Below are 25,720 nucleotides of genomic sequence, written 5' to 3'. Positions count from 1 at the left end.
CCCCTTATCCTAATCCTTAACCCCAGGGCGACTCAATGTGAACTAAATTTTTCTACAGGACTGGCCAAACACCCCCGTTGGAAAATGTTGAGGAAAAATTATTTTTCTCTGCTTATAAAGGGGAAAAAGGCAGCTGTCCCCCTCATCCCCTAAAAGAGTCTCCTCCTTCCTACCTCCATACCTTTGGTACATAAATAAAATCTCCCGAAGAGCCAAAGAGGTCCACTAGTCTCCCTCCCACTGACTCTCAGCTTTTACTATTTAGAGACGTCTCCTAGTTCCCAGGCCTCTCCTCCTCAAAATGTAAATTCCTAGGAGGACAGCCATTCCAGTCTTCATGGCACCACAGGGACTTAACCTAGGAAGTGAGTCATTTGACTTTCTCCAACAGATAAGAGAAGCTTTACTATCCTTTCAGGTCAGAGTGATTAAAGACACAAAGCTGTGTATCTCATTCTCACGGTATGTGAAGATGTTTCTCTGACTCTAGGGCTTTTTTATAGGAACACTGAGCAACCCAGGCAAGTTTTATTTCCCCACACACATATCTTAAGAACAAAGAAATCTTCCACAGCATTCAATAATCTTATTTTTAGTAGTATTGATACTGCCAATTTTAAATTTTCACGTGTAAATTATATGATTAAAACAAATAAGTAATTATGCTAATATCACTAGGTGGTAAGATTTTCAGTGTAAGAAAACAGGGATATAAATATAAAATCAAAGAAGATTAGTAACAACATGGCAACCTTAAGTTTGGGAAAAATCAGTATGAATTCATGAAGTATTTTCTGTTTAAAAAATGCATTTTCTGGTTCTCTCCACTAGAAACATCTAGAAACTATGACAATCCAGTAGAAATGAGCAAAAATGGGAGTATCTTTGTCCCCTGCTCCCATGGGTACTCGCTATCCAGATTTCTAACACACAGTAGTTCTGCCAGGTTTTAAGCTTGTTATTGATGGAATAATACTGTGCACACTCTTTTGTGCCTGTCTTCTTCAACGCAATCTTATGTTTGTGAGATGCATCCATGTCATTGTGCATAGTTTTAGCTTGTTCATTCTCATCACATACAGTTCTTGACTGTATGAATATACCACAATTTATTTATCCCTCCTACTGTCGATAGACAGTTTCATTGTTTCCGATTTGGGATGTAACAAATAAAGCTCCTATGAACATTTTTTTATATGTCTTTTGTTGAACCCATGGTACATTTTGTTGAATATAGGTGTTATACACACACATATATATTTTGTTGTACATGTGTTACACATAACATACATGTAGGAATGAAACCACTGGGCATAAGGCATGAATATTTTCAGCTTTAGTAAACACTGCCAACCAGTTAATGAAAACAATCAAGCATTTTTCTTACTTTTCTTATAAAAGCTGAATTTCAAGTTAACAAAATATTTGATAAGGAAAACCTATTCATAGAAAAATTCCTTCTAATAAATGAGGAGAAAACGATATTAGAAAATGACCATTTTCCAATCCCTGATAAAGTAATGGGCCTAAGCAAAGACTGTCACCAGCAAATGCTAAAACCGTTAGGTAAAAGGGAAACGGATACTCTCAAATGGATGGTTCAGGGTGACAGCAGCTAAAGCAACTAATCAGTGCTAGTATACTAAAAGGGGGACAACACAGATATTATGTACGTCCTCATGTGATGCAAAGAAAAGTCACCTCATGAAACATTCTTGTCAAAGTAAGACTGAACCTAAATGTAATCAAACCTCTCGATCTAACTATCGTTCATAGGAAATGCAGGGGAAAGAGGAACAATTTAATGATACCACAAAGAAGCAATGAGTCAAATCTAGAATGTGGTAAGTCCTAAGGAAAACTGACCTAGTTATCCCAACAAATTAAGGGTATTTTTTAAAAAAAGGAGGGCGGCTATTCTTATCACTTAGGCTTACCAACCAAATGCAACGTATGGAGTTATGTAGATCCTAATTTGAATAACTTAAAAGAAACATTTTTTGGGACAATTAGGAAAATTTGAATATAAACTGCATATTAGATGACAGGGAGAAATTGTTAATTTTTTTGAAAAATGGTATTGTGGTAATATTAAAAAATGTACATTAAAGTATTCACCAGGAAAATGATATATGTAGGTATTCTTTAAAATATTTCAGCTTATTAAAAAAGTGAGAGAGGAAGATAAAACAAGACTGGCAAAATATCATTGATTGCTGAAGCAGGCTGTATATGAGTATTCATTACTATTCTCTGTCTGCATGTTTGAAATTTTCCATGATAAATATTACTTCAAAAGTTTTAAAATATGGCTTCCCATGTGATGTAAGATAAAACCAGTGCTTCAGTGGAAAACTCTGCATCGTACAGACTCTAGAAGACGCCCTGTTGATTATCTATTCTGTTTCTATCTAGGCTGTTTCACAACTCTTTAAATTATAGATAAGTGACAACAATGGCAAATAACTCTCGTCTAACAGCATGCAAATTCTGTCCTACCTGGTACAGTTTCAGTTGACCTCCCTCATTCACTGGGGAAGAAGTTAGTTTTGTCTCCATTTCCACATTCATTTCAACATCCTTTACTTCCTATCAATGTGCCCTGTTCCACCTTCTCCTTTGAACCTCTTATAACATCTGTCACTTTCCCTGATTACAAGTTAAATAAAATCTTTAACACGTGTTCATTTCTATATCTGCATGAGAGTCATAATTTTACCCTTTTTTGAAAGTTATCTCTTAACTGTGATATACAGTATTCATGTCTTTCTTGTGAAGCAGAAAGTAAAATAAACTGATTAGTATACTTATGAATCATTGTGTTAATGAATAATTGTTAAATAATTTCAGAATAAATTGTAAGGTACTCACACAAATATTAACTAACTTTTCCTTCCAATTTTGTTTTTATTTCTTCATACCATTAGTTCCAGAAACTCCTTTGGAATCTTTGTGCCAGATGCCTGGTTGCATTTGCTGTAAGCATGAAAACTCATCAGAGTAAAATATGAGTATAGCAAAACAGAAAACACTTCAAAACAAAAATTGAGTAACATCTGAAAATTTAGGCCAAGAATTCTAGACTTTGTATATAGATCCAAGATACATTCTTGAAAGACACAAGCATGGTCTGTGGTATTCAACAAAAAGTAATCAAGTTTCAGTGTAGGAATCTCACTTACAAGTCTACTCTACCACTTTTCCAACTTTTCTTCTTTCTCTTTTCTTAACAATGCACTCCTTTCTTCAATGAGACTAACTGTAGACATTGGAATTGCTTGACGTTTTAGTTACAGATACCCACTGCTACCACACTACCTCTTGGGTATTTAGGAGCATCATAGCCATCTGGGCTCCATGTTGCTTCCATATTCACTGAGTTTAATGGCAATCAATCAATCAGTAAATATTCTTTTGTGTTTATGAAAGTTTTACAAACGCAGAAATAACTTTGAGCTCCATATCAACACATAGCTCACTTCCAAAAAGGGATACTACAGCTTTGATACTATAGCCATGTCTATGATCCCTCACTGAATGTTCTGCCTAATTCCAAAAAAGCAAATGCTAATTACTAAGAACAAGTAGAAGAATGTGATGAAAAAAATTTGAAAGAGAAAAAATATGCTATATATACTCTCTCATTAACTTACTTTTAAATCCTTTAAACTACTAGAGAGGACTGGCTTCCCTTGTAGTTTTAATTATTCAGAGCTCCAAGTAAGGCTTTGCACATTCCGCTCCTTGTAACTAGTACTTTCTTCCGGATCTCCTCCTGTCTCCTTCACCAGGCACACTTTCCCGATGCATCCACTAAGGCCAAGCAAACGTGGCCTCTCTGTGAAGCCTTCCCAGATCTCCTAAGCAAAGTCAAGGAGCCTTTCTGTATTCCCACAGCCCTTTCTCTTACTTCTTTCATCACAGTCTTCGCGTTGAATTTTAAACCTGTACTCCAATAGCTTTCCATCTCACTCTAAGTAAAAAATCAAAGCGTGGAATCTCCACCCCTCAATACAATGGCTTTCTCACTGGATTCTGATTATTTACTCTACTGGCTTCCCAGCTCCCTCAGAAGAGAAGTCAAAGCCTGCGGCCCTGATATCCTGGATATCCCTGCGCCTGCTTCCTCATCTCTTTCCGGTGTTTATTCAAACATCTCTGTAGGTGCTATCCCCCTTCCTTGCTTTATGTTTCCCCATTGTACTTACCACCATCTCTCATACCATATTTTGTTACTTATTTATCTTATTAATGGCCTGTCTCCCTCCACAAGAATGAAAACTCCCTGATGACAAAGGTTTTTGTCTGTGTTGCTCACAGGTGTACCGCAGTACCTAGAGCAAGGTCTGGACACAGCAGTCATTCAGTAACTATTCTTTTGGCAGTTTCTCTTACCATCCTCTGAGCTTCTTGAAGGCAAAGATTGGTTTTATTTGTTTGTGCAGTTCTAGCATTTCCCTGTCACATTGTACATATTCAGTAAGAACTAGTCTCGTGGCCTCCCCCTTGGGGAAACAGGCCAATTCTAGGATAGTTACAATGGGGTGAGATGAACAAAAGTCCAATTTGATATCAGCCCTGCTATCACTTCCCCAACATCAAACCCAGCATGCATGGGGCTGAAACCGAAAGCACTCATATGTAAATATGTATTTCTTTAAACCTTGACTCGTGAGCTTTACAACCAAATAGAAGTTACAAATTCTTAAAGCCCAGGTGGCTTCAGCTGGGCTCACACTAAAGTCTTCACTAATCATAGGTCCTTGAAGTCTATTACAGGGAAACTGATGTCCCGAGAATATCAAGAAACTGAAGCTTCCCAGTTTCCTGGCACCAGAATCCACTATCCACTAAGGACAGCCACCCATGGAATTCCTTATCTCCCTCTTTCTGCAAGCAGCCTCTCCAGGCCAAAGGCAGGCTCGTGGGGGGAAATGCTGGCCAACAAGGCTACATGCCCACTCCCCTACCTAAAAGCCCCCGCAAAAACACCTGCTTGTAGCTTTTCAGGGAGTTTGGGATTACAGTGCTGGCTGCCCATTCTCCCTGCTCAGCACTTCGCAATAAAATTCTTAGTTTCTTCCACTACACCCCGTGTCAGAGATTGGCTTGCTGAGCAAGGGGTGAGCTAACTCACTTCAGGTTTGATGTCAAATTTACCAACCTTTCTGGTTTCCACATCATTTCCTGGCTTCATTGTCATTACTTGGGATCACATAGATGAAGTTATATAAGGACTTCGGACTGTATATTGAGAGACTAGATATGGTGGTGGAGTGTAACAGAGGAAGTATGAGGTGTTTAAAAAGATTTTTTGGCACTTGCTAGTCCTTTATTTGTATATGTCACTAACAAGGAAAGGTGCCAAGAACTAAGAAGATTTTGCGTGGCTTGGGAGGAAGGAGAAGAGTACTGTCAGTTAAGGCGGCATTATGAAATGTGTATTTAGAAACCACTCTTTTTACACAGTTTGAGTTGGGGAGTCAGTTTGGAGGCTTAATGGAAGGAGTACGGAGGGGGGCTCATAAAGGAGTCTGCCACGGTGCCAATAAATGCTTATTCGAAGGTTCCTTCCCGATCCGAGACAAACAATGAAGAGAGAAAGAAGAGGAAGGAAGGAAGGAAGAAATGAAGAGACAGAGAAAGAAGGAAGGAAAGAAGAAAAGAAGGGAGGGAAGAAGAGAGTGAAGGGAGGGAAGAAGAGAGGGAGGGGAGGGAAGAGGAGAGTGAGGGGAAGGAAGGAAGGAAGGAAGAAAAAAAGTTCTCCAGCAGATTATTTTTAAAACATCCGAACTAATCACAGTTAAAGTTGGCAAACTTTTTGACATCGTCCCCTTGGCGCTGAACACCAGGAAGTTCCCTGCCTGGGGGAAGTTTCAGATTGTTATACAGAGCTTTCAGAACGGTCACCACCGTGGGCACACCACGTGGTTTCCTCTAAGGTGGCAGCGCCCCCCCAGCCCTCGGCCTTGTGCGAGGCCCGCCGCGGGGCGGGACGGTGGGTCTGCGCTGGGCAGCGGCCACCGGAGGAGGGGCCGAGGGTGGCGCGGAGCCCGCGGTTATTGCCGGCCGCCGGGCACCGGCGGGCATGGCAGCGATGCGGCCGGGGCCGGCGGCGGGGCTGCAGCTGAGCGCGCTGCCCGACCACTCGCCGCTGCTGCAGCCGAGCCTGGCGGAGCTCCGGCGGCGGGCCCGCGCGGCCGGCGTGCCCGAGACGCCGCTGCCGCTCACCGACTCCTTCTTGCTGCGCTTCCTGCGCGCCCGGGACTTCGACCTGGACCTGGCCTGGCAGGTAAGGGGGCCTCCCTGCTCGCTCCACCCTGTGCCCCGGGCTGAGTCCGTGTGGCGCTGCCAGACTGCCGCGAAAGCCCAAGTTGCAAGCCGGACCTCGGTGGGAACACGCCCCTAACGCACTGGGCGCGGGCTCTGTGGCTACAGGTGTTCTGAGAAATCCCGCACCGGTCCTTCCAGTTTCTCTGGGTCATGGAAACGGGAAACCTAGAAAAAGCTGAAGCCCTCTGGGGTGATGGCCCATTTGACCCCAAACACTTAAACTCTGCCCTAGAGGAGTCTGCCGAACCTGTGAAGTTTTGGGGAAACGCCTTTCCTCTCTCTGGCAGGAAGCCGTTGATATAAAACAAAGTAACACCTGAGAAGCAGAAAGGCTAAATTGATCACATTTTAGCAGATGTGGCGCGGAAAATGAAAATGCCAGTAAAACTGAAGGTCTAAAGCCAAATTCTGGCAAAATAGTATTATTAATAGTAATGCTTAAGTGTCGAGACAGGAAAGCAGTCCAGTATATTTTGAGTGGAAAGGTGGGGGTGAGGCTGTTCTTTTGTGTTTCCAGGTACAGGACAGCTAGTTGGGAGAAGGGGTGTTGGGAAGAGAGGCATCAGAAAGAGCGATGCGACCTTGAGTTCTGTCCCTTCGCCCTCAGCATCCTTATCTATTAAGTAATGGTCAGAACGCCTACCTCGTTGACTCGTTTCCAGGATTGAACATTAACCAATTTAACAGAACAAGACCTACGCAGCACAGAGCCAGGCACACAGTAGGCACCCAGCGACTGACCCCGAGCTAGCCCTGTCTCCAAGCGCCTTGCTCCTGGAGTTGGGAGGCAGAATCCAAACGTGTCTCAGATGAGGTTTTTTAATTGTTGATAACTGATTTTTAATTGAAAAAGTAAGGAGTGGGGGGTGGTAAAAAAAAAAGATCCATAAATAGTAAAGAGTGTAAATAAATGTCTAAAAGCAACTTTCTAAAGGAAAAAATTTCCCCACCCTAAACCTTAGTTGGCCAGCCCCCTCGCCAGAGGCAGTACTCTTCCCTGTTTCTTCTTTATCTTTCCAGATATAGTCTACGTGCACACAAGCGTATGTACACGTTTTGCATTTTGCCTTTTTTACCTAATTTATCATAGAGATCATCCTATTTCAGCATGTGTGCGTATATCTTATTCTTTTGTGAGCTGTATACTATTCCATTGCATGAATTTATTATATTAAAATTTATTTACCAGCCAGTGGCAGTGCTGCCATGCATGTTGTTCATTCCTTCACTCAGTGATTATTCCTGAACTCCTACGATTTGCTTGGCAATACACCAAATGCAGTAAACTAGACGAGAGAGGTTTCTTCCATCACCAACTGAGTATTCTAATATGTCTTTGTACATTTGTCTTTGTGAAAAAATAGGAATGTGTCCTTATAGGTTAAGTTCAACCTGCAAAATTCCAGGATGAAGTGAGAGGTGCGTTTTCAGTGTGGACAAATATAACGACTATCCTCCAAAGTGTCTGCACTAACTTTATCACTTCTATATTACCCAATGATGTATCTTTTTCTCCATATTATCACCCACATTGTATTATGAAACATTATGATCTATCTGTCAGCCTGGGGGGTGAGAAATTGATTCTCATTATTATAATATGCATTTAATTACAAGTGAGGTTAATCACCTTTCATATATTTAAAATTTTAAAATTGTTTCCTAGTTAACTGCCTGTTTTTGCCATTTGTTCGTTTGGTTCAGTTTTGTTTACATAAAATATACATAAAATATAAAATATCTTTATTCATAAAGTATCTTTATGTATTAAAGAAAATAAGCCTTTGTCCCGTTGTCTTTTGACATTGTACTATTTTCTTTGTATGCAGAATTTTAAAATTTTTATGTAATCAAATATATTGATTAGATTGCCCTCCAATTGCTTCTGGTTTTTTTTTTTTTTTTTTTTTTTGCTGAGAAAGATTGGCACTGAGCTAACAACTGTTGCCAGTCTTCCTCTTTCTCTCCTTTGTTTATGTGAACCCTGGCCACAGTATGGCCACCTAACAGACGAGTGGTATAAGTCCGTGCCAGAAACTGAATCTGACTGCCAAAGTGGAGCATGCCAACTTCACCCCTAGGCCACTAGGACTGACCTGCTTCTGGGTTTTTAAGCTCTTCTCCTCTCCAGAATTTTCTCTAATAATTTACGACTTCTCTTTTTACTATTGGAATTGTTGATCTACTGGGATTTACTTTGATGTTAGGAATGAGGTACGAATCTGCCTTTATTTATTTTTGTTTGGTCAGCTGACTACCCAGGTGTCCCAGCCTCATGAGTAATAAGCTAATATTTACTCAGCAGCTACTAAATATGAAGACACCATCTCAGGTCCTATGAAAGTGCAGTTTAAATGAGGCATTAAACATATATATGTGTAGAGGCAACTAACATTAAAAAGTGTATGATTTATAGATTTCATTTTAGCTGCTTTTTAAAAGTAATGTCTAAACAGAAGAAATAAAATTTACCTGCAGCCTCTGTGTTGTTTTTTTTTTCTGTATACTTTATTTTCCTGAATTGTTTTCACTGCTCCATGTCCTTGAGGAATTGGCTAGTAGGACTGTGTCTAAAGCCACTGGATAGGGATCAAGTTTCTGTCTGTGAACTCATTGCCTGACTTTTCTGCCAACATAAAAAGGAAAGGAAAAGGTTAGAATGTAAAACTATTTTGTCATTTTCCTCCACAAAGGCAGTTAATTCAACTCAGACTCCCTTCTTTACAATAGAAAAGCCCTATAGTTTTAGTGTATGAAGAAAGCTTGATAAGTCCCTCAGTTATAATGAAATTTCTCATTGTTCTAGCTTTTGTATTTGAAGTTATAACAAAGTAAAGACGTTTTTTTTTTTTTTTAAAGATTTTATTTTTTTCTTTTTCTCCCCAAAGCCCCCCGGTACATAGTTGTGTATTCTTCGTTGTGGGTTCTTCTAGTTGTGGCATGTGGGACGCCGCCTCAGCGTGGTCTGATGAGCAGTGCCATGTCCGCACCCAGGATTCGAACTAACGAAACACTGGGCCGCCTGCAGCGGAGCGCACGAACTTAACCACTCGGCCACGGGGCCAACCCAGTAAAGACGTTTTTATAATTCTGATAGCTTATGCAGTGCCAGGTACTTTGGTTATTAGTGTTTGTGTGGATTATCTTAGTATTTCCTCATTTTAGAAGAAACTGAGATGTTGAGAGTAAATAGTCCGAAATCACAGTCAAGTGGTGAGCAGCGATTTGAACTTGGGTTGACCCCAGGCGAGCCTGTGCTCGCATGTACACCAACTACTCCGGCCCTTCTGTTTAAAACAGTGAACATGAAAACAAACAACTGTTAACATCTGTCTGTTCTACATATGTTTGTGAATTCCTGACTTTCACATGTGACGAGTCCATTCCTTATATTTTTGCTCCATGTGCTAAGTTTTTTATCCTTTAAGCATTTTTATGGTTTTCCCAAAGACTTCAAAGCTTTCAAAGCTCCACTGACTCGCTGCTAATTACCCTCTAAACGTAAAATTTCCCTGTTGTAAAATGTGTCATATCACATGTCAGTTTCAGTCTCCACTCTGCTCTGAGCGTTATTGCCCTTAAACAAGTGTGTAACTTCTCTGAACTTTAGTTTTCTTATCCATAAAGTGGGGTAACAATAGTTACCTCTCAGCATGGTTGTGAGGAATTGAAATAATGCCGTTAAACCCTATTAAAATAGCCCAAATATGGTTATTTTGTTTGAAAGTACGTGAAAAATGTAAGAAGAAACCTGCTCTATTACAAAGCACAGTTAAAATAAACCATAACTTTTAATATTTATTTATTCCTACTTGTGGTACAAAACAAGTGCCTTCCAATAATGAATACTCCCTTGCAGCTGATTTTGTTGTTGTTGTGGACTTTCAGTGGTTTGTTCGAGAATTGCTCAGTAGCAGTTTACATTGTTTGCATAATTCGTTTATGTCAACTGGACCTTTGAATTTATTTATAAGTGGAAAAGTAATAATGAAAGATCCAGGCTTAGATCTTTCAACTTGCAAAAGTTAAATGTCAGAGGCATGAGAGTGATTTGTGCATCTTTACAAAAATAATTTTTTCAAGTATGTGGATCCAGCTGTTTTACTCATGCATTAATTTAGTCTTTCATTCAACACATGTACCTGTCTCTATTACCTAAAAGAACCCTTTTTTTTAGAATGATTAGCCCTGAGCTAACTACTGCCAGTCCTCCTCTTTTTGCTGAGGAAGACTGGCCCTGAGCTAACATCCGTGCCCATCTTCCTCTACTTTATATGTGGGGCGCCTACCACAGCATGGCGTGCCAATCAGTGCCATGTCCACACCCGGGATCTGAACCAGTGAACCCCGGGCCACCAAAGCAGAACATGCATACTTAACGGCTGCGCCACTGGGCCAGCACCTGTAAAAGAAGCCTTTTAATGAAGCCATGACTTTATCATTGCGTGGGAAAATAAAATTGTAATTTCTGTGTAGGAGTTAATAAGCCGCTTCCAGCATTTGCTTGAATCAGAATTAAAAGAACTATTTTTATGTGTGAGGGAACTATCAAAAAAGTAATAAGCATTGTCAAATGCTATTAACACTTGTTTTGATGTCCCCTAAGACAGGAGGAAGAAGACGAGAAATTCATCTTATAGAGTAGAAGGAATATATCAGAATCTACAATGTGCCTTTTGTTCTTACTGCCTTTGGAATCTGCTATTTAGGTCACCAATTATTTCTTTGTTGGCAAATTTACCAACTTCCTTCCTTTCTTACCTCTCGGTTGCATTTAACTCTTAGCTGCATTCTCTTTTTTTAAACAGTTAAGGTAAATTTGTTAGATGCACAAATGAAAAAGAGAGAGAAAGAGAGGGAGACAATATCAGAGAGAGAGAAGGAGAGAGGATCAGAGCAACACAAACACCTTTTTCCTCCCTTCTGTACACCGTAGTGCCATTTCTCCTATACTCCAACCAGCTTCTCTCTTCCTCCAGCCGTTCCCAGACATTGACCTTTCCCAGGGCTCCGAATTTCAACCTCTACTTGTTTTTGTCAAATTTGTACTTGTAGTTTCTCTTCTGATTGTTACTGCTTTGTGGTTACAGTGACCATGTTTATTTCAGTGACTCTCAGATATAACATTTGTCCTTTTCGTTCATCTGAACTTCGGTTCCACATTGCTAATAGATCTCTTTAAACTCAAAACAAATATATTGTCATTTTTGAAAAATTGAGAATGCTGAAAATCATAGAGGAAAATTAAAATATAATAAGTTTTAAATGTATAATTTGATTTTAGTATTCTTCACAATACACTGGCAATATTTGTATTCTTTGTATATGGAGAGGAACCATTATTTGTGGTTCTTTTGGGAAAAAAAGGAAACAGGATTCCTTCAAACCATATTTTGCTAAGTCCTAATACCCAGGCATAGTGTTCCACAGGTGCTCTGAGTGCGCTCCACTATTAACAAAGCTGATTTTTGTTGTTTTTCTATTAGTAAAAAGTATAGAAGTGGTATAGAGATGTCCCTTTGTATCTTTGATTGGCTCTTTTTCATAGGAAAGATAATAAATACCAAAAGATTCTAGTTATTTTTAATATAAACCTGCACTAAATACTTGGATGATTAATCCCAATAACATTTCCTTTTATAAGAATAGCAGTATTAACTACGACTCCTTACACCCATGCATGCTTTATACATGACCCTACAAGGTGGATATTGAGGAAACGAGACTTGGAGGAGTGAAACACTTACCTGAGGTCACACAGATGATAAGAGGAGGAGCCAAGGTTTTTCTGAAGAAGACACGGCACAGCCTGTAGGATCCAGTTGTCACCAACAGGCCAGCTCCCAGGGTAACAGAGATTTATTCTGTTCACTGCTGTCACTCAAGGGCCGAAAACAGTGTGTGGGACATTGTAGATACTCAAACAGTATTTGTAGAGTTAATTCATTTGATTAATTTCCATTCCTCCTTATTTCAAAGAAAGACTAAAGATGGATGTTTCAGTTACCTGTCGCTGAGTAAAAGAATCACCCCACAATTTAGTGGTTTAAACCACAACAATTTGTTTGTGATTCTCCAGTTCGGGCAGGGCTTGATGGGGATGGCCCATCGCTGCTCCACATCGCATCGGATGGGAACGCCGCTGAGGTCAGACCATCTAGGACGGCCTCTCATCCTCCAGGGTCTCTCTGTGCATGGACTCACCATTTAGTATCTTACCTGTTGTCTGGATCCCAAAAAGCCAGAACAGAAGGTCCTAGACTTCTTAAAACCTAGCACAGTGTCACTTCTGCCACATTCTAGGAGTCAAAGCAAGTCGTAAGGCCAGCCCAGTTCAAGAGGAAGGAATCAGGCGGATTCCACTTCTGGGTGGGAGGGATGGCCTGTGTACACCAGCAGGGGAGGAGTGGTTGGCAGTCATCTTTGGAGACCATTTCCCTCAGGAGACAAAGGGAAATTACCAAACTTTGAATTTGTGATTAATGTCTGTCACCTGAGATGCTTGATGAGGAAACTTTTAGTTTTTACAGCTAAAAAAATGGCCAAGTGAATATTCTGACATAATAGATGGCAGGGGCCATACATAATGCCAAGGCTTTCTTCCCATTTTTACAAAATGTTTACCGTGTATGCCGTCTGCAGACAATTTTAATTTTATTTTTCAGTTACTAAAAAATTATTATAAGTGGAGAGCAGAATGTCCAGAAATAAGTGCAGACCTACACCCTAGAAGTATTCTTGGCCTTCTGAAAGCTGGCTACATTGGCGTCCTGAGAGCCAGAGATCCCACCAGCAGCAAAGTTCTTATTTACAGAATTGGTAAGTCATACACAGCACTTCTTTTTTATTTTTCTTGATTGCTGTATAGACAGGTTCAATGAGTGTATATTTAAGTAGTTAGGCTTTTAGGTTTTTAACTTAGGGTTAAGTTAGATTTTAATTCCCCTCCAAATATTGTAAAACTGGCAGTTGTGAGAAAATTAACAAAAACCAATGAAAATCCTACTTCCATTCTTCCACACAGTCAACTGTATAAAATAAGAGAAAAAGAAAACAGGGAAGAGAAATAGGGGGGAAAGGTGAAAAAGACTAAGGTAAAGAGTTTTGAAAACACTTAGTAGGAAATCCAAATAAGGATCCTGAACTATAATAATAGAAGCTCCATAAGAGCATGGATTTTGTCTGTTCTGTTCTGGTGCTCGATGTATCCCAAGCACCGAAACCAGGGCCTGGCACATAGTAGGTATTATTAAATATTTTTGAAGCGAGTGAGTGAATGAATAGTTGAATGATGCCCCAGGTTGAGGAGCAAGAAGCTCATTGCCTGGACAGAGGAAGACGCAGTGGGAAAGCAGCTCCCTTGGGAAGTGTTGACAACACTGAATTCCACATGCCCCTCTTTGTTTTCAGTACTTCTCTTTTCCACCATTAGGCCTTCCTAGTGTTTCTTGTAAGTTGGTGACCTATAACCTATAACTTCTGTCCCTTCCTTAGACTTGTGTGTGACTAAAAATGCTGTGTAACTGAGAAGGACTCGTACTGCTCCCAGCATCCTCTCATGGCCCAGTTGAAAGGACAAAGATAACCAACATTTCATGAGCAGAATCCTATGAATTATAGTCTTACAGAGACTTCTACATCTGTAAATATTCTAGAGAACTTTGAAATTTTTGTAGAGTTGCTTTTCCTGCCCACTTAGAGATAAGATATCTGCCTATAACTCAACTGTTTGCTTTCTTGCAAGAAGACGCTGCATTTAATTCTTAAAAGGGATCAGAAGCCTGAGTAGAATGATGCTAGTTTTCTGCTCCAGCTTATGTGTCAAATACAAACTGAATTAATCATGAAGCCATTGCCTATAAAACAGACATCAGAATGTCTTTCCTGTCCTCTCATTGCCCCACCAGTGTTATAGGATGTTGAATGACATTCCCTAAGTTCCTTGGGATAGGGTTGCCAGATTTAGCAAAGTGTGTTTTATGTAGCAAGTAAACCTATATTTTATAAAAATAGAGTGTCCAGTTGCTTTTGAATTTCAGTTAAACAATAAATAATTGGGGCCTACTTATACTAAAAATATATCTCCTGTTAGCTGAAATTCAACTTTAACTGGGCATCTTATATGATATCTGGCAACCCTACTCAGGGGTCCCAGGAACATAAAACTGAAACCTACGGATGATTCTTTCTGCAAGTGTCCAGGCTCTGCATTGTCTGGCTGGAGTTTTTTTGAGTTTGTTTATAAACTAACCGGGGCAAGTTGAAAAGTAAAAATGATACTTGGACAGTGAAAAAGCAAATGGCTACTTACCACTGAATTGATAATTTTCTATTGTCTAGCCAAGGTCTCTTGTCGTATATTAATTTATAAGTGTACTGTTTAACTCAAAGAGATTTTAAAATAAAAAATGCATGTAGGTTTAGTGATGGTCAGAACCGGAGGGTATGCAGCAAATCTCCTGTTATTTTAGGGTGAATAACGCATGTTATTCTAGGGTGAAAAGGAGAAACTCAGAAGAGTTTTATGAGTAAAACAAAAAGACGGGATAAAGATTTACAAATTTTCTAAATTTAAACTCAATTAATGGGAGGAACTAAAAAAGGATGTCTATGGTAGAGCTTTTTGGTAGAACATTAGCATAACCACCTTCCCTGGGTACCATCTCTGTGCAGGAGAAGCGGTGAGAAAATGCACAGAGCCTTTTTCTCTTGTCCAGCAGGGCGACCCAAGGCAAAACTAAGTTTTTGCCATTATTAGCCTACAAGCCAGAGGATGTAATTTTATGCCTTTTGAGACCGACTGCTGTACTACAACAGCAAAAGTAACATTTAACAGTGAGTATTAAGTTTTGACCATGGCTTAGTTCTTAAGAATGCAAGTTCTAGGGCACGTTGCCTGGGCTGGAATTTCAGCTCTGCTGTGTTCTAGCTACATGGAAAGCTGTGTAGCTGTAACTCCATTTTCCCTTCTGTCAAATGGGCATAGTAAAAACCTATTTCATAGGGTTGCTGTGAGCATTAAATCTTGTAACACATATAAAATACGTAATTAGAACATTACCTGGTATATAATATGCACTCAATAAATGTTAGATATATGCCGGAAAAGGAACTGAAAATTTAAGCCATGTTTTTCTTTTGTGTTAAAGGAGCTTAGAGTGTAGACCCGCACTATCCAGTAGAACTTTCTATGATGATGAAATTGTTCTACAGTAGCCACTAGCCACAGGTGGTTGTTGAGCACTTGAGATGTGGCTATTGCAACCAAGCTACTGAATTCTTAATTTTATTTAATGTCAATTCGTTTACATTTAAGTAGCCACTTGTGGCTAATGGCTACAGTATTGGATAGCACCAGTCTAGACCATGTTGGTGGGCTCAGAAATTTAGGTGAGTAACTATTTTCTGAACTGCAGACTTTCAGTGGTTCCGCTCACATTTTTCATCATTGTAGCTTTCAGCCAATGTCTGAAGTAGTATGGTATATTTGAGCTGGGTTATACATGAATTGGTTACTCAAATTCTTACCAGAAATCTGAGACTTTTAAAAAGCAAGGGGCAATCCCATTGCACCTTCCCTAATACTTCTGATTATCTCTTCTCTTTCTATATCTTCACATTTTTCCTTGCTTTGGACACTACCCGTTAACATTTACATCTGTTAAGGGTCAGCCATCCAAAACCAAACAAAAGCTCCTCCTCAACTCCACAAGACCCTCCAGCTGTCTCCCCGCTCCTCTCATTCTCAGCCACATTTCTTAAATTAATAATGTTAGCCATCCATATTTTTTCACACTTCCTCTCAATCCACCCTGATCTGGTTTCACCCCTACCCCTCTGCTAAAATGACCTTAAAAATCATCAGTGACCTTCTTTTCACCAAAACTAATGGATACATTTAGTCCTCTTTTACTTGACCTCTCCACACAGCAAACCACTTCCTCTTTCTTGAGACATCCTCTCCACTTGGCTTCTCTGATCCCACATTCTCCTAGGGTTTTCCTCCCACTTAACTGGCTGCCCCTTCTCTTTAGTCTCTTTTGCTAGCACCACCTATTCTACTCACCCTTTAAATTCTGAAATTCCTTAGGACATTGGCCTCACCTTCCTCTTCTTATGCTACTTTATCTCTCTCCTATAATAAAGATAAACACGGATCTAAGATAATTGCTGTCGCAGGCTGTCATATAAACTTAAACAACTCTCAGATTTGTGTCTTTACCCCATCATCTCCTTGTCTCCAAGGATCCATACAACCAGCCCTCCATTCCAGCTTTATCCAACTGGATGTCTCACAGTCACCAATTTTAACACGTCCAAAACTACTTATGATCTTTTCCTCACAAAACGTTTCTCTTCCAGTGTTTCCTATGTCAATAAATGGTACCGCCGCTCTACCCAGTTGTCCAAGCTAGAAACTGTGGTTTATTGAAATTTTACTATTACTTAGTCATGAATCTTTTTTACCCTTTTACTTTTGTCTTGTTAGGCACTCCATGGACCCTTCAACCTGAAAACTTGCATCTATTTTGGCTTTGGAAGATTTTTCTCTACTGTTACTATTCCTCTTTCTTCTGTTCCCTATTTTCTGTATTATTGCCTTCCAGAACTCTAATTAGTTGGATCTTGAAACTTCTGGATCTAGCTATGTGTCTCTTAACTTTTTATTTATACCTGTCAACTCTTGGCTCTTGCGTGCTGAGTTTGAGAGAATTGCTGAGCTTGATGTTCCAAACCAATATTCACTCATTGGCTGTGTCTTTTCTATCATTTGCCCCATCAACTGAGATTTGCTTGAATTATCCAAGATTCCAACTGATTCTTTTTATTAAGAGCATGTTCTTATAATAACAGCCTCAGTAGCTTTTTTTTCCCACTGAAACTATTTTTCTTCTTTTCATGTCTCTTGCTTTATTAACTGTTTCTTTGGGTTTAGTGCCTTTGTCTATTGAGTTTGGTTCCTCTCTTCTTTGTGTGCATTTTTAAAAGTATTATAATTCTTAGTGGATGCGTATCTTTTTTAAAGATTACCTGCTTGCCTGTCCATTACTGTCATTTCTGCATGTCATGGCCTGCCTCAGGGATGGCAGGAGGAGGGGAGTAAACAATATCAGTAACTCCTCTTCTTAGTACAGGTACTCCCTGTTTGTCCTGGGTGTGGATGGCTACCTGAGTGCTTCCTTGACTCTGCTTTCTAAAGCCTATGCTTACCTTTCTAGCCTACACAGACATGGCTGCCACATGTTGCTTGTCATTGAGGGATGTCAGAGAGATGAGCCTGCCTGTCTGCTCTTCATGCATTTCCCTTAGCAACCTCTTTGGTTGCTATAGGGTCCTAGATACTCTTCATAATCCAGGCCCTTGCTTTTCCCATTTCCAACACCTCTCAGTTTGGAGCATACCCAGAGGCACTCCCATCCTTAACTGCAGCCCTCTTTTGCATTTTTGGGGCTGTAGTTTCATCTGGCAATCAAATCCAGCCTGCATTCATTCCTTTTTTTCCCTTATGTTCTTAAAAATCTGATCTTTGCTAGGGATCTGAGGAGGGAGGGAGAAGCAGGCCTGTGTTCTTGGACCATCAATTTGATCTATTATTCAGTTCATGATTTTTGTACTTGTTTTTATTTCTACTGATCTTTTAAGTCTAAAAAGAGTTGGTTTGCCTTTGTAAGTCTCTCTGATTCTTTACACAATGCTGAGATATGCTATTTTTTATTTTTTTTTAGCACACTGGGACCCAAAAGTTTTCACAGCTTACGATGTATTTCGTTTAAGTCTAATCACATCAGAGCTTATTGTCCAGGAAGTAGAAACGCAACGGAATGGCATCAAGGCCATCTTTGATCTAGAAGGCTGGCAGTTTTCTCATGCATTTCAAATGACCCCATATGTAGCCAAGAAGATTGCTGCTGTTCTTACAGTAAGTGTATACTTTAACTCCCCGGGATGTTAATTCCAAATAATAGATTTAAATTTAGTTATATGTTAGACAAAGAGAAGGGAGGGTACATTTATTGAAAAGGTAAATAAAATTTTAGAAATGATATATAGAGTTCAATAATGCTAAGATGAAGTAAAGTATTATTGATTTATGAAAGAAAGGATGTTGCAAGAAACTGAAAATATGTTCAAAATTAATAACCACAGAATTTATCCATTTAAACAATAATGTGGTGACTTTATCTATCTGTTATTAAAATTTTCTTCCTAAATTAAAACATTGACTCAAAAAACAAGATTTATAGCAGTGGCACAGTACAATTTACATAAGTCTTGGTAGGTATAAATTGATACAGTTGTTTCAGAAATCAAAAGGTTTTTAAAATGGCCATCATCTTTGCCCAATAATTCTACTTTTGGGAACCTAGCCAAAGAATAATCTTAAGTATAGTAAAGACTTTGTATGTAATAATAATAGCTTACTATGTGCCAGGTACTTTGCTAAACGTTTCAAGTACATTACCCCTTAATGGCCACAGAAGCCTATGACATATGACTATTATTTTTCCCATTTTATGAATTAATCACTGTGTCACAGAGATGATATAGCAATGCCCAAGCACACACATTTTGTCATCAGTGAAGAGGGATTTCAGTCCAGGTCGTCTGAATGTAAAAACTGCGCTTATAGCCACCACTGCCTTCTACAGATAAAGACAGTTACTATAGCATCAGTTTTTATAAAAGAAAATTAGAAATAGCTTATTTTTCCAGAAATAGGAAATGGTTATTTAAATTATAGTACGTCCGTGTGATGGATTATTGCAATAATATTAAAATTCATAATGTTTACAAAAATTGTACTATATCAATGAAACAAAATGGTGCAAATTTTTCAGACAGCATATCAGCAATTATGTGTAAAATAAAATTATTCATAGAAAGAACCTGGAAAGAAAAATCCCCAGACTGACGACACATCTCTAAAAGCAATGCATAGAATAAAAAAAGAATTTTGCATGAAAGAAACTTGGCAGGAAAAGTCTCCATATTAATAACACATCTTTGGGTAGGGAAACTATTGACGAGGTTTTTCTTTCAGTTCTTAACTCTTTAAACCTTTTAAATAAGCCTATATTACTTTGTTGTGAAAGACTTCTACTTGTGTCAAAAGTTGAAAATTATGTGTTTGTTGTACTCTTTCAACGTTTATGAAAGTTTGATTTTTTTCCTCAAAGTAAAAAAATTGGGGAAAAGTTAAATATAAATATCCAAAAGACTCATGGGTCCCTTAAAAGAACACTTATATGTGATTGGGGAAGATATTTCCTGTCTTATTTATGAAAGATGCAGGTACTTTTTAAAATACTTTGCCTAAGCTACAAAGTGAAACCTTTTCAGAGGTCTTAATCTAGTTGCAGTGAACTATAAAGCAGGCTACTGTGTTGATGGAATAAATAATTTTGAAAATAAAATCACATTTTAGGTACTGCTGTAAGTTTATAAGTGTTCAAAGAAGGGACGTGTCAATAGGAATGTATATTGATTTATGCTTTGTTATTAGTAAGATTATTCTTTTATTTTCAAAAGGATTCTTTTCCATTAAAAGTTCGTGGTATCCATTTGATAAATGAGCCACTAATTTTCGATGCTGTCTTTTCCATGATTAAACCATTCCTGACTGAGAAAATTAAGCAACGTGTGAGTAAAACATTCAAGTCACTATTCCTCTGTACCTAACATTTCAATTCTTTTTTATATGAGAATTGTTTTATTATTTCTCCAACCCCCACAAACCATTAGCCCATTGTTTTGAGTATTCATCTAATAAGCCAACTACTTAATAAATTAAAAGTTTTTACTTTAGAAAAATCAAGTTAGTGAGGCTGTGGGGAAACTGGGTCTCTCGTACCTTGCTGGTGGGAGTGCAAGATGGTATATTCCCTGTAGGGGGCAGTGTGTTAAGACTTACCAAAATGACAGCCTGCGCACTGCTGGGATTTTATCCTACAGATACACCTGCATAGAGACAAAATTACATACACAAGGAGATTGATTGCAGCAAAAGATGGGAAACCACCAAGTGCTCATCACCAGGGAACTGGTTAAATAAACTATGATGCATCTACACAATGGAATACAATAAGATTCGCAGGATGTATTGTAAAGTGAAATAGGAAAATGCAGACTGGTATTTATGGTATGCTAGCTTTTGTATAAAAAGGGGAGAAATCAGAATCTATAGGTATATTTGCATAAAAATCACATTAAAAGGTTATACAAGGAAACAGCCTAATTGGTTACCAAAGTGGAACAGAGTTGAGGTGTAGATGGTATGGATGAGATTAGGATTGGGAGCAAGACATTTCACTGTGGATCTTTTATCTTGTTTTGATTTCTAGCCATGTGAATACATTGTCTAGGCAAAAAGTAAATAAATATATTTAAATGAGACATGTAACTGAAAACCACAGTACCTAATGTATGTGGCTTAATGTCACATTAGTCAAAGCAAGAGATTTGATGTTCTGTACCCATCCTGTGAAGCCTTCTCTCAGGTGAATATCTAATATCTCTTAGGATTTCTCAAGTATTGAAAATAGAATCTGAGTTCCCAAGAATAGCAACCACTCTTCTATATGAATCTGTAAAGGATAATTTTTAGAGCATTTATGTAGACAAACATTGGCAACATCTAATGCATGAACACAGAACAGTTTTTAAAAGCTTTGACAATTTAAATCTCAAAAATTATTTAAAGATAAACAGTGATAGTGTGAGTAATAATAGCATATTCGGAGTTTTAGAAAGTATACTCTTTCATATTGAGAAAATGTAACATCTTGCATCTGGTCAGAAAATTATGACCCTAGAGCTTCTTTGAGATTATCCAGTGGGTAGTTCTGTTTACAAGAAAAACCACCCCTATGAAGATGGCCATTTTTCATTCTAATATTTTTATAAAAGTCAATTTATTTGCTTGTTCCCTTTTTTCTCTCCTCATCGTAGCTTGATAATAGCTGGCCATTTTCTCTTTAACTCTGACAGATGTAAAAATAAGTATTTCTATTTTGGGTTATATTTGAGACAAATAATAATAAACTGAACCTGATAAATAGGAGAATCTGAGCAAAAAAGAAATAAAAGTAAAAAATTGAGAAGTTAGATAAAGCATTTCAGCGATAGTTATTGCCAAAATGAGGGGAAGGGATCCAGTCTAGCCACTTTTCTCCAATTCAATATTTTGGCAATAACTAATGAATGATTTTATTTCCCACTTCCTGAGGAGACAGTAGAATTTCTTTTCAATTAGCTGATAAACATTTAAACATATCAGAAAAAATCAAAGATTGGTAGTGTGAGGTTCTGAGTGCAAGAGACTTGCTTCATTCATCTTTCAATCCTCATATCCTAGCACGGAGGAGGTGCTTATTGAATAACTGTCCGATGTTTAGGTGAATGTTTTGCCCTAACAGATGGAGAAAGGTTATTTATTTATTTTTAATAAGATGTGCTTTTAATTGAAGGTTCCAAGTCTTTAACTTCGGGGCATTATATGATCAATTTTTATAGTTTAAAATATTTGAAAATTTAAGGTTCTTAACCATCATAATTATCTCTTAATTTTGTACCAACCAAGAATATCTATCAACAGTACCAAATAAATTGTTCCCCATGTACCTAGTTGTGTGCTTATATATATGCTATTTTATATATATATTATTATATTTATATAAATATATTTATATATAAAGATATTTATATAAATATAATATATTTATATTAATATGTTAAATAATATATTTAATATATATTATAATATAAGATATATAATTTATAAACTCTAACATTTATTATAATTTCTATATATTATATTTCTAATATATTTTATATGTTTTAATATATAATATTTTATATGCTAATATATTATATATATTTTATTTAATACTACTAATACCAGGTAGTACGTTTTTATGATCTACAGAATAGTCCCAGGATATTAGATATTTTGCTAAGAATCACTTGGACATTAGGGAATAGAATGTATAAAATAATTTTATTTAGAGTTTTAAAAATCTACTTTGGGGGGCTGGCCCCGTGGCCGAGTGGTTAAGTTCGCGCGCTCCGCTGCAGGCAGCCCAGTGTTTCGTTAGTTCGAATCCTGGGCGCGGACATGGCACTGCTCATCAGACCACGCTGAGGCAGCGTCCCACATGCCACAACTAGAAGAACCCACAACGAAGAATACACAACTATGTACCGGGGGGCTTTGGGGAGAAAAAGGAAAAAATAAAAAAATCTTAAAAATCTACTTTGGAAAGAGGAAAAGAATATCTTTTTATAAATCTTGTATAGTTATAAGAAAGCAAATATAAGGAAACAAAGAGGTGATCAAATTCATAAACAGCACAATCTAAACATAAGTAAAATTCTTAGATTCATAAGCAGTGGAATAAATGATGTAGGTGTCTGTACACGCTCTCCTGTCTTGGAAGCTATTAGAGGACCTTATTTTATGGTGTTGATTTTCCATTGAAAATGCATCTAATATATTGAGAGGCAGAGGGCATGCCTTCTAAAACATTTTGGCTGTTTCAGATTCATATGCATGGGAACAATTACAAAGAGAGCTTACTTCAGCATTTCCCAGACATTCTTCCTCTGGAGTATGGTGGTGAAGAGTTCTCCATAGAGGACATTTGTCAAGAGTGGACAAATTTTATAATGAAGTCTGAAAATTATCTCAGCAGCATTTCCCAGACCATTCAGTGAGATGAAGTTATTTATCGTGAATGCCTTCCTAATTAAAAATACGTGAGTGAGATCCTAATTGGTTAAATGAATGAAAGAACAGGAATCTTTTAAACTAATTAATGCTTGTCTGATTAATATTTAAAAATGTAAAAATCTTTTGACATGAGCAACATGAGTATTTGGGAAACCTCCTTACTTTTTATATGCATTTTCTTTACCTTTGAAGTAATTGAATGTTAGTACAGCTTAAAAGCATAGAAGAGATTCCTGACTTTTGCACTTGAAAGAATATCTCTAAAGTAGCTACTCATGTGCATCTTTGTATGTTTCTGAAAAGTTTCATTTTAAACAAGTTCTGTGACTACATTGGTTTAGTAATAAATGTATAAATAATCCACTGAAAGGAAATATTAGCACAAATCAGCTGATGATAAAAATCTGTTAACACTCATTCTGGGTGGGTGTCAGATTAGATAATTCAGATTAAAATCTGAATAAAGTTGTACAGAGTTATTCCTGCGGGCCAGCAAGACAATTCATATCAGGGAAATTGTATTTTAGCATATTTCCACAATAAAAACTTTTGATTGAAGTCCACATGCCGTAAGCTATTGTATGTAGTATCTACAGGTCTCTATGAAATGACTAATGTTGACACAATTGATAACCAAAAATAATTTAGAAAATATTTCGGGCATAGTTGATGCCTTCTTAATACTGCTTCTGCATTTTCAGACAACTCAAAGATGTAATTTAACCTCTGTTTTTGGCTATTCTTTTCATAACTATGTAGAGACTTAGAGATGAAATAATATTTAGTTGTCACATACATGGACTCTATTTTTAATTGAACAATAGCACAACTATGTAAGGGAAAGAAAATGTTTACATTTTTTAAATGACTGTCAATTACATCTGGAACTCTTCAGATTATGCATGAAATAATTTGAGTTTTCCTATCATATGAGAATATTCTAGTCAAATCCTACAGTTCATTTTTACTTAAATCATTAATTAAAATGTGCCGTTTGTACTGTAGTTTATTTCATTTATTGGAAAAGATATGTCAATATAACTTTCAATTTATGACGGTTTTTATAGTGTTTTATAATTTTTTAAATTTTATTTTAAACTTGAAACTGAAAGAACATAGAGTGCAAAAATTTAAGCAGTTGGCTCAGCTTAGTTGGGTTTCAACATTAATCATACAATAGTACCTTTGTGGAAGGATATGCGAAGGATGCTTTTCTTCATAAGAAAATTATTCTAATCACATGAGCTGATACTTATGATTCTCTGTACATATATCTATGAAAAAATTGAGAGTACTTGTGAATGTTCTTTGAATGTGCTGGATTTTAATTTAGCATTGGGAAGCTAACTTTACATTATAATTTGTATTAAAAAAATAGATTGTGCCTATTTTCTAAAAATATGTTAAAGTCTTCTTTACAAAATCATACAATTCAAAATTGTATAATTAAATATAATAGCAGAATAAAACCATTTAAAAAGAATAGACAATAACAGCAACAAAAAGCTCTGGTTTACCCAACTTTTATTCCTAGAAAGAGGCTTAGGTCGCAAAGTTCCACTTCATTTACATTTGGGCACTTAAAACACTTTCTTATGACTCTGAAGGAATGATTACTTTAGCAGATGAATAGAAGATAATATTTTTAAATGTTTTTCGAATGTGATTCATTGGTGATGTTACTGACAGTAAATAGAATTAAAATAAGGTAATCAATAGAAGTGCGTTTCATGATGGGACTTTGAAACTTCTATAAAACACAACAATTCACTGAAGAACATTAAAAGAACCACGTGACATAAGCAGGCAATTTTACAAGGTGGCAAGATAAGTAACTAGCGAATTGTCTAAATTACTTTACTATAATTGCACCAAAAGTGCCTTTTAAAAGATTAACTCTAACATGTGCTCTTTGTGTTACTGAACTGCATGATAATTTATTTGTTTTAATATTGCTCAAAAGAAAATAAAGATCTTTCACCTAAACTACAGCTGTTTCTTTTTCATTTTTAGATAAGACTATGTATTACACATTCTTTTTCAAACCCTGCTTTTCTGTACAGAAAAGTTTAAGAAGACTTACCACATCTAGTTGCCCATTACACAAATGTCAGTTCTTTCTTTGTGAGTTTTTTATTGCAGGCTGGGGTTCCCTGCTGCTTAGTTCAAAACCATCTTCCCCTGACGTTTTTTACCCCCACTGTGCTTAAAGCGACCACAAGCTAATTTCATAACACTAAGCCAGGCATTCTTAAGAAGTTAAAACTTCTAAATGAAAAAAGCCAGAATGTGCCACTTAATCAGATAATTTGATTTCGAAACAATCTGCTGTTAGCTTAGATCATGATATTATTCGTCAAACAATATACTTTTTTTACAGAAATAACACTGAAGTCCTAGAGCAAATATTATGTTTGGCACTCACTAAATTAAGCTCACAAAACAGGTTAAACATACAAACAACCCAAAAACCCAGTAAACTAGTAAGAGAGTGTTGTCTGAAACATTCCTTATCGGCATTATATGTTGAATTTTGCCATACTTAGATGCTGTGGAGGAACTATGAGTTACAAAGACTGAACTGGAAATAATGGCAATAAAATTAGGATCAGCAGGGCTGGCCGGTGGCTCAGCGGTTAAGTTCGCATGTTCCGCTTC

The 25,720-nt window shown here is 37.5% G+C and overlaps 1 protein-coding gene across 2 annotated transcripts; it reads left to right on the top strand.

The window, feature by feature from the left end:
- The first annotated feature begins 5,922 nt into the window (after nucleotides 1–5,922).
- On the top strand, nucleotides 5,923–25,045 carry TTPA (alpha tocopherol transfer protein). Of its 2 annotated transcripts, XM_046641564.1 has the most exons (5): nucleotides 5,923–6,292; nucleotides 12,999–13,152; nucleotides 18,060–18,253; nucleotides 19,864–19,974; nucleotides 22,873–25,045. In XM_046641564.1, exons 1-5 carry the CDS (start codon nucleotides 6,089–6,091, stop codon nucleotides 23,044–23,046), a joined length of 837 nt encoding a protein of 278 aa, XP_046497520.1. In that variant the 5' UTR covers nucleotides 5,923–6,088; the 3' UTR covers nucleotides 23,047–25,045. The 2 variants fall into 2 exon arrangements, with proteins under 2 accessions (XP_046497520.1, XP_046497521.1); XM_046641565.1 differs by lacking the exon at nucleotides 19,864–19,974.
- The last annotated feature ends 675 nt before the right edge of the window (nucleotides 25,046–25,720 follow it).

This window comes from Equus quagga, chromosome 16 (assembly GCF_021613505.1).
Source record: "Equus quagga isolate Etosha38 chromosome 16, UCLA_HA_Equagga_1.0, whole genome shotgun sequence".
NCBI lineage: Eukaryota > Metazoa > Chordata > Mammalia > Perissodactyla > Equidae > Equus > Equus quagga.
This window is presented reverse-complemented; position numbering and strand designations above follow the sequence as displayed.

Excerpts from the sequence above, each read along its gene's own strand:
- TTPA (XM_046641564.1), top strand. The coding sequence starts at position 6,089 with ATGGCAGCGATGCGGCCGGGGCCGGCGGCGGGGCTGCAGCTGAGCGCG. Across the intron at positions 6,293-12,998 it reads ACCTGGACCTGGCCTGGCAG|TTACTAAAAAATTATTATAA; the intron begins GTAAGGGGGCCT and ends TTTATTTTTCAG. Across the intron at positions 13,153-18,059 it reads AGTTCTTATTTACAGAATTG|CACACTGGGACCCAAAAGTT; the intron begins GTAAGTCATACA and ends ATTTTTTTTTAG.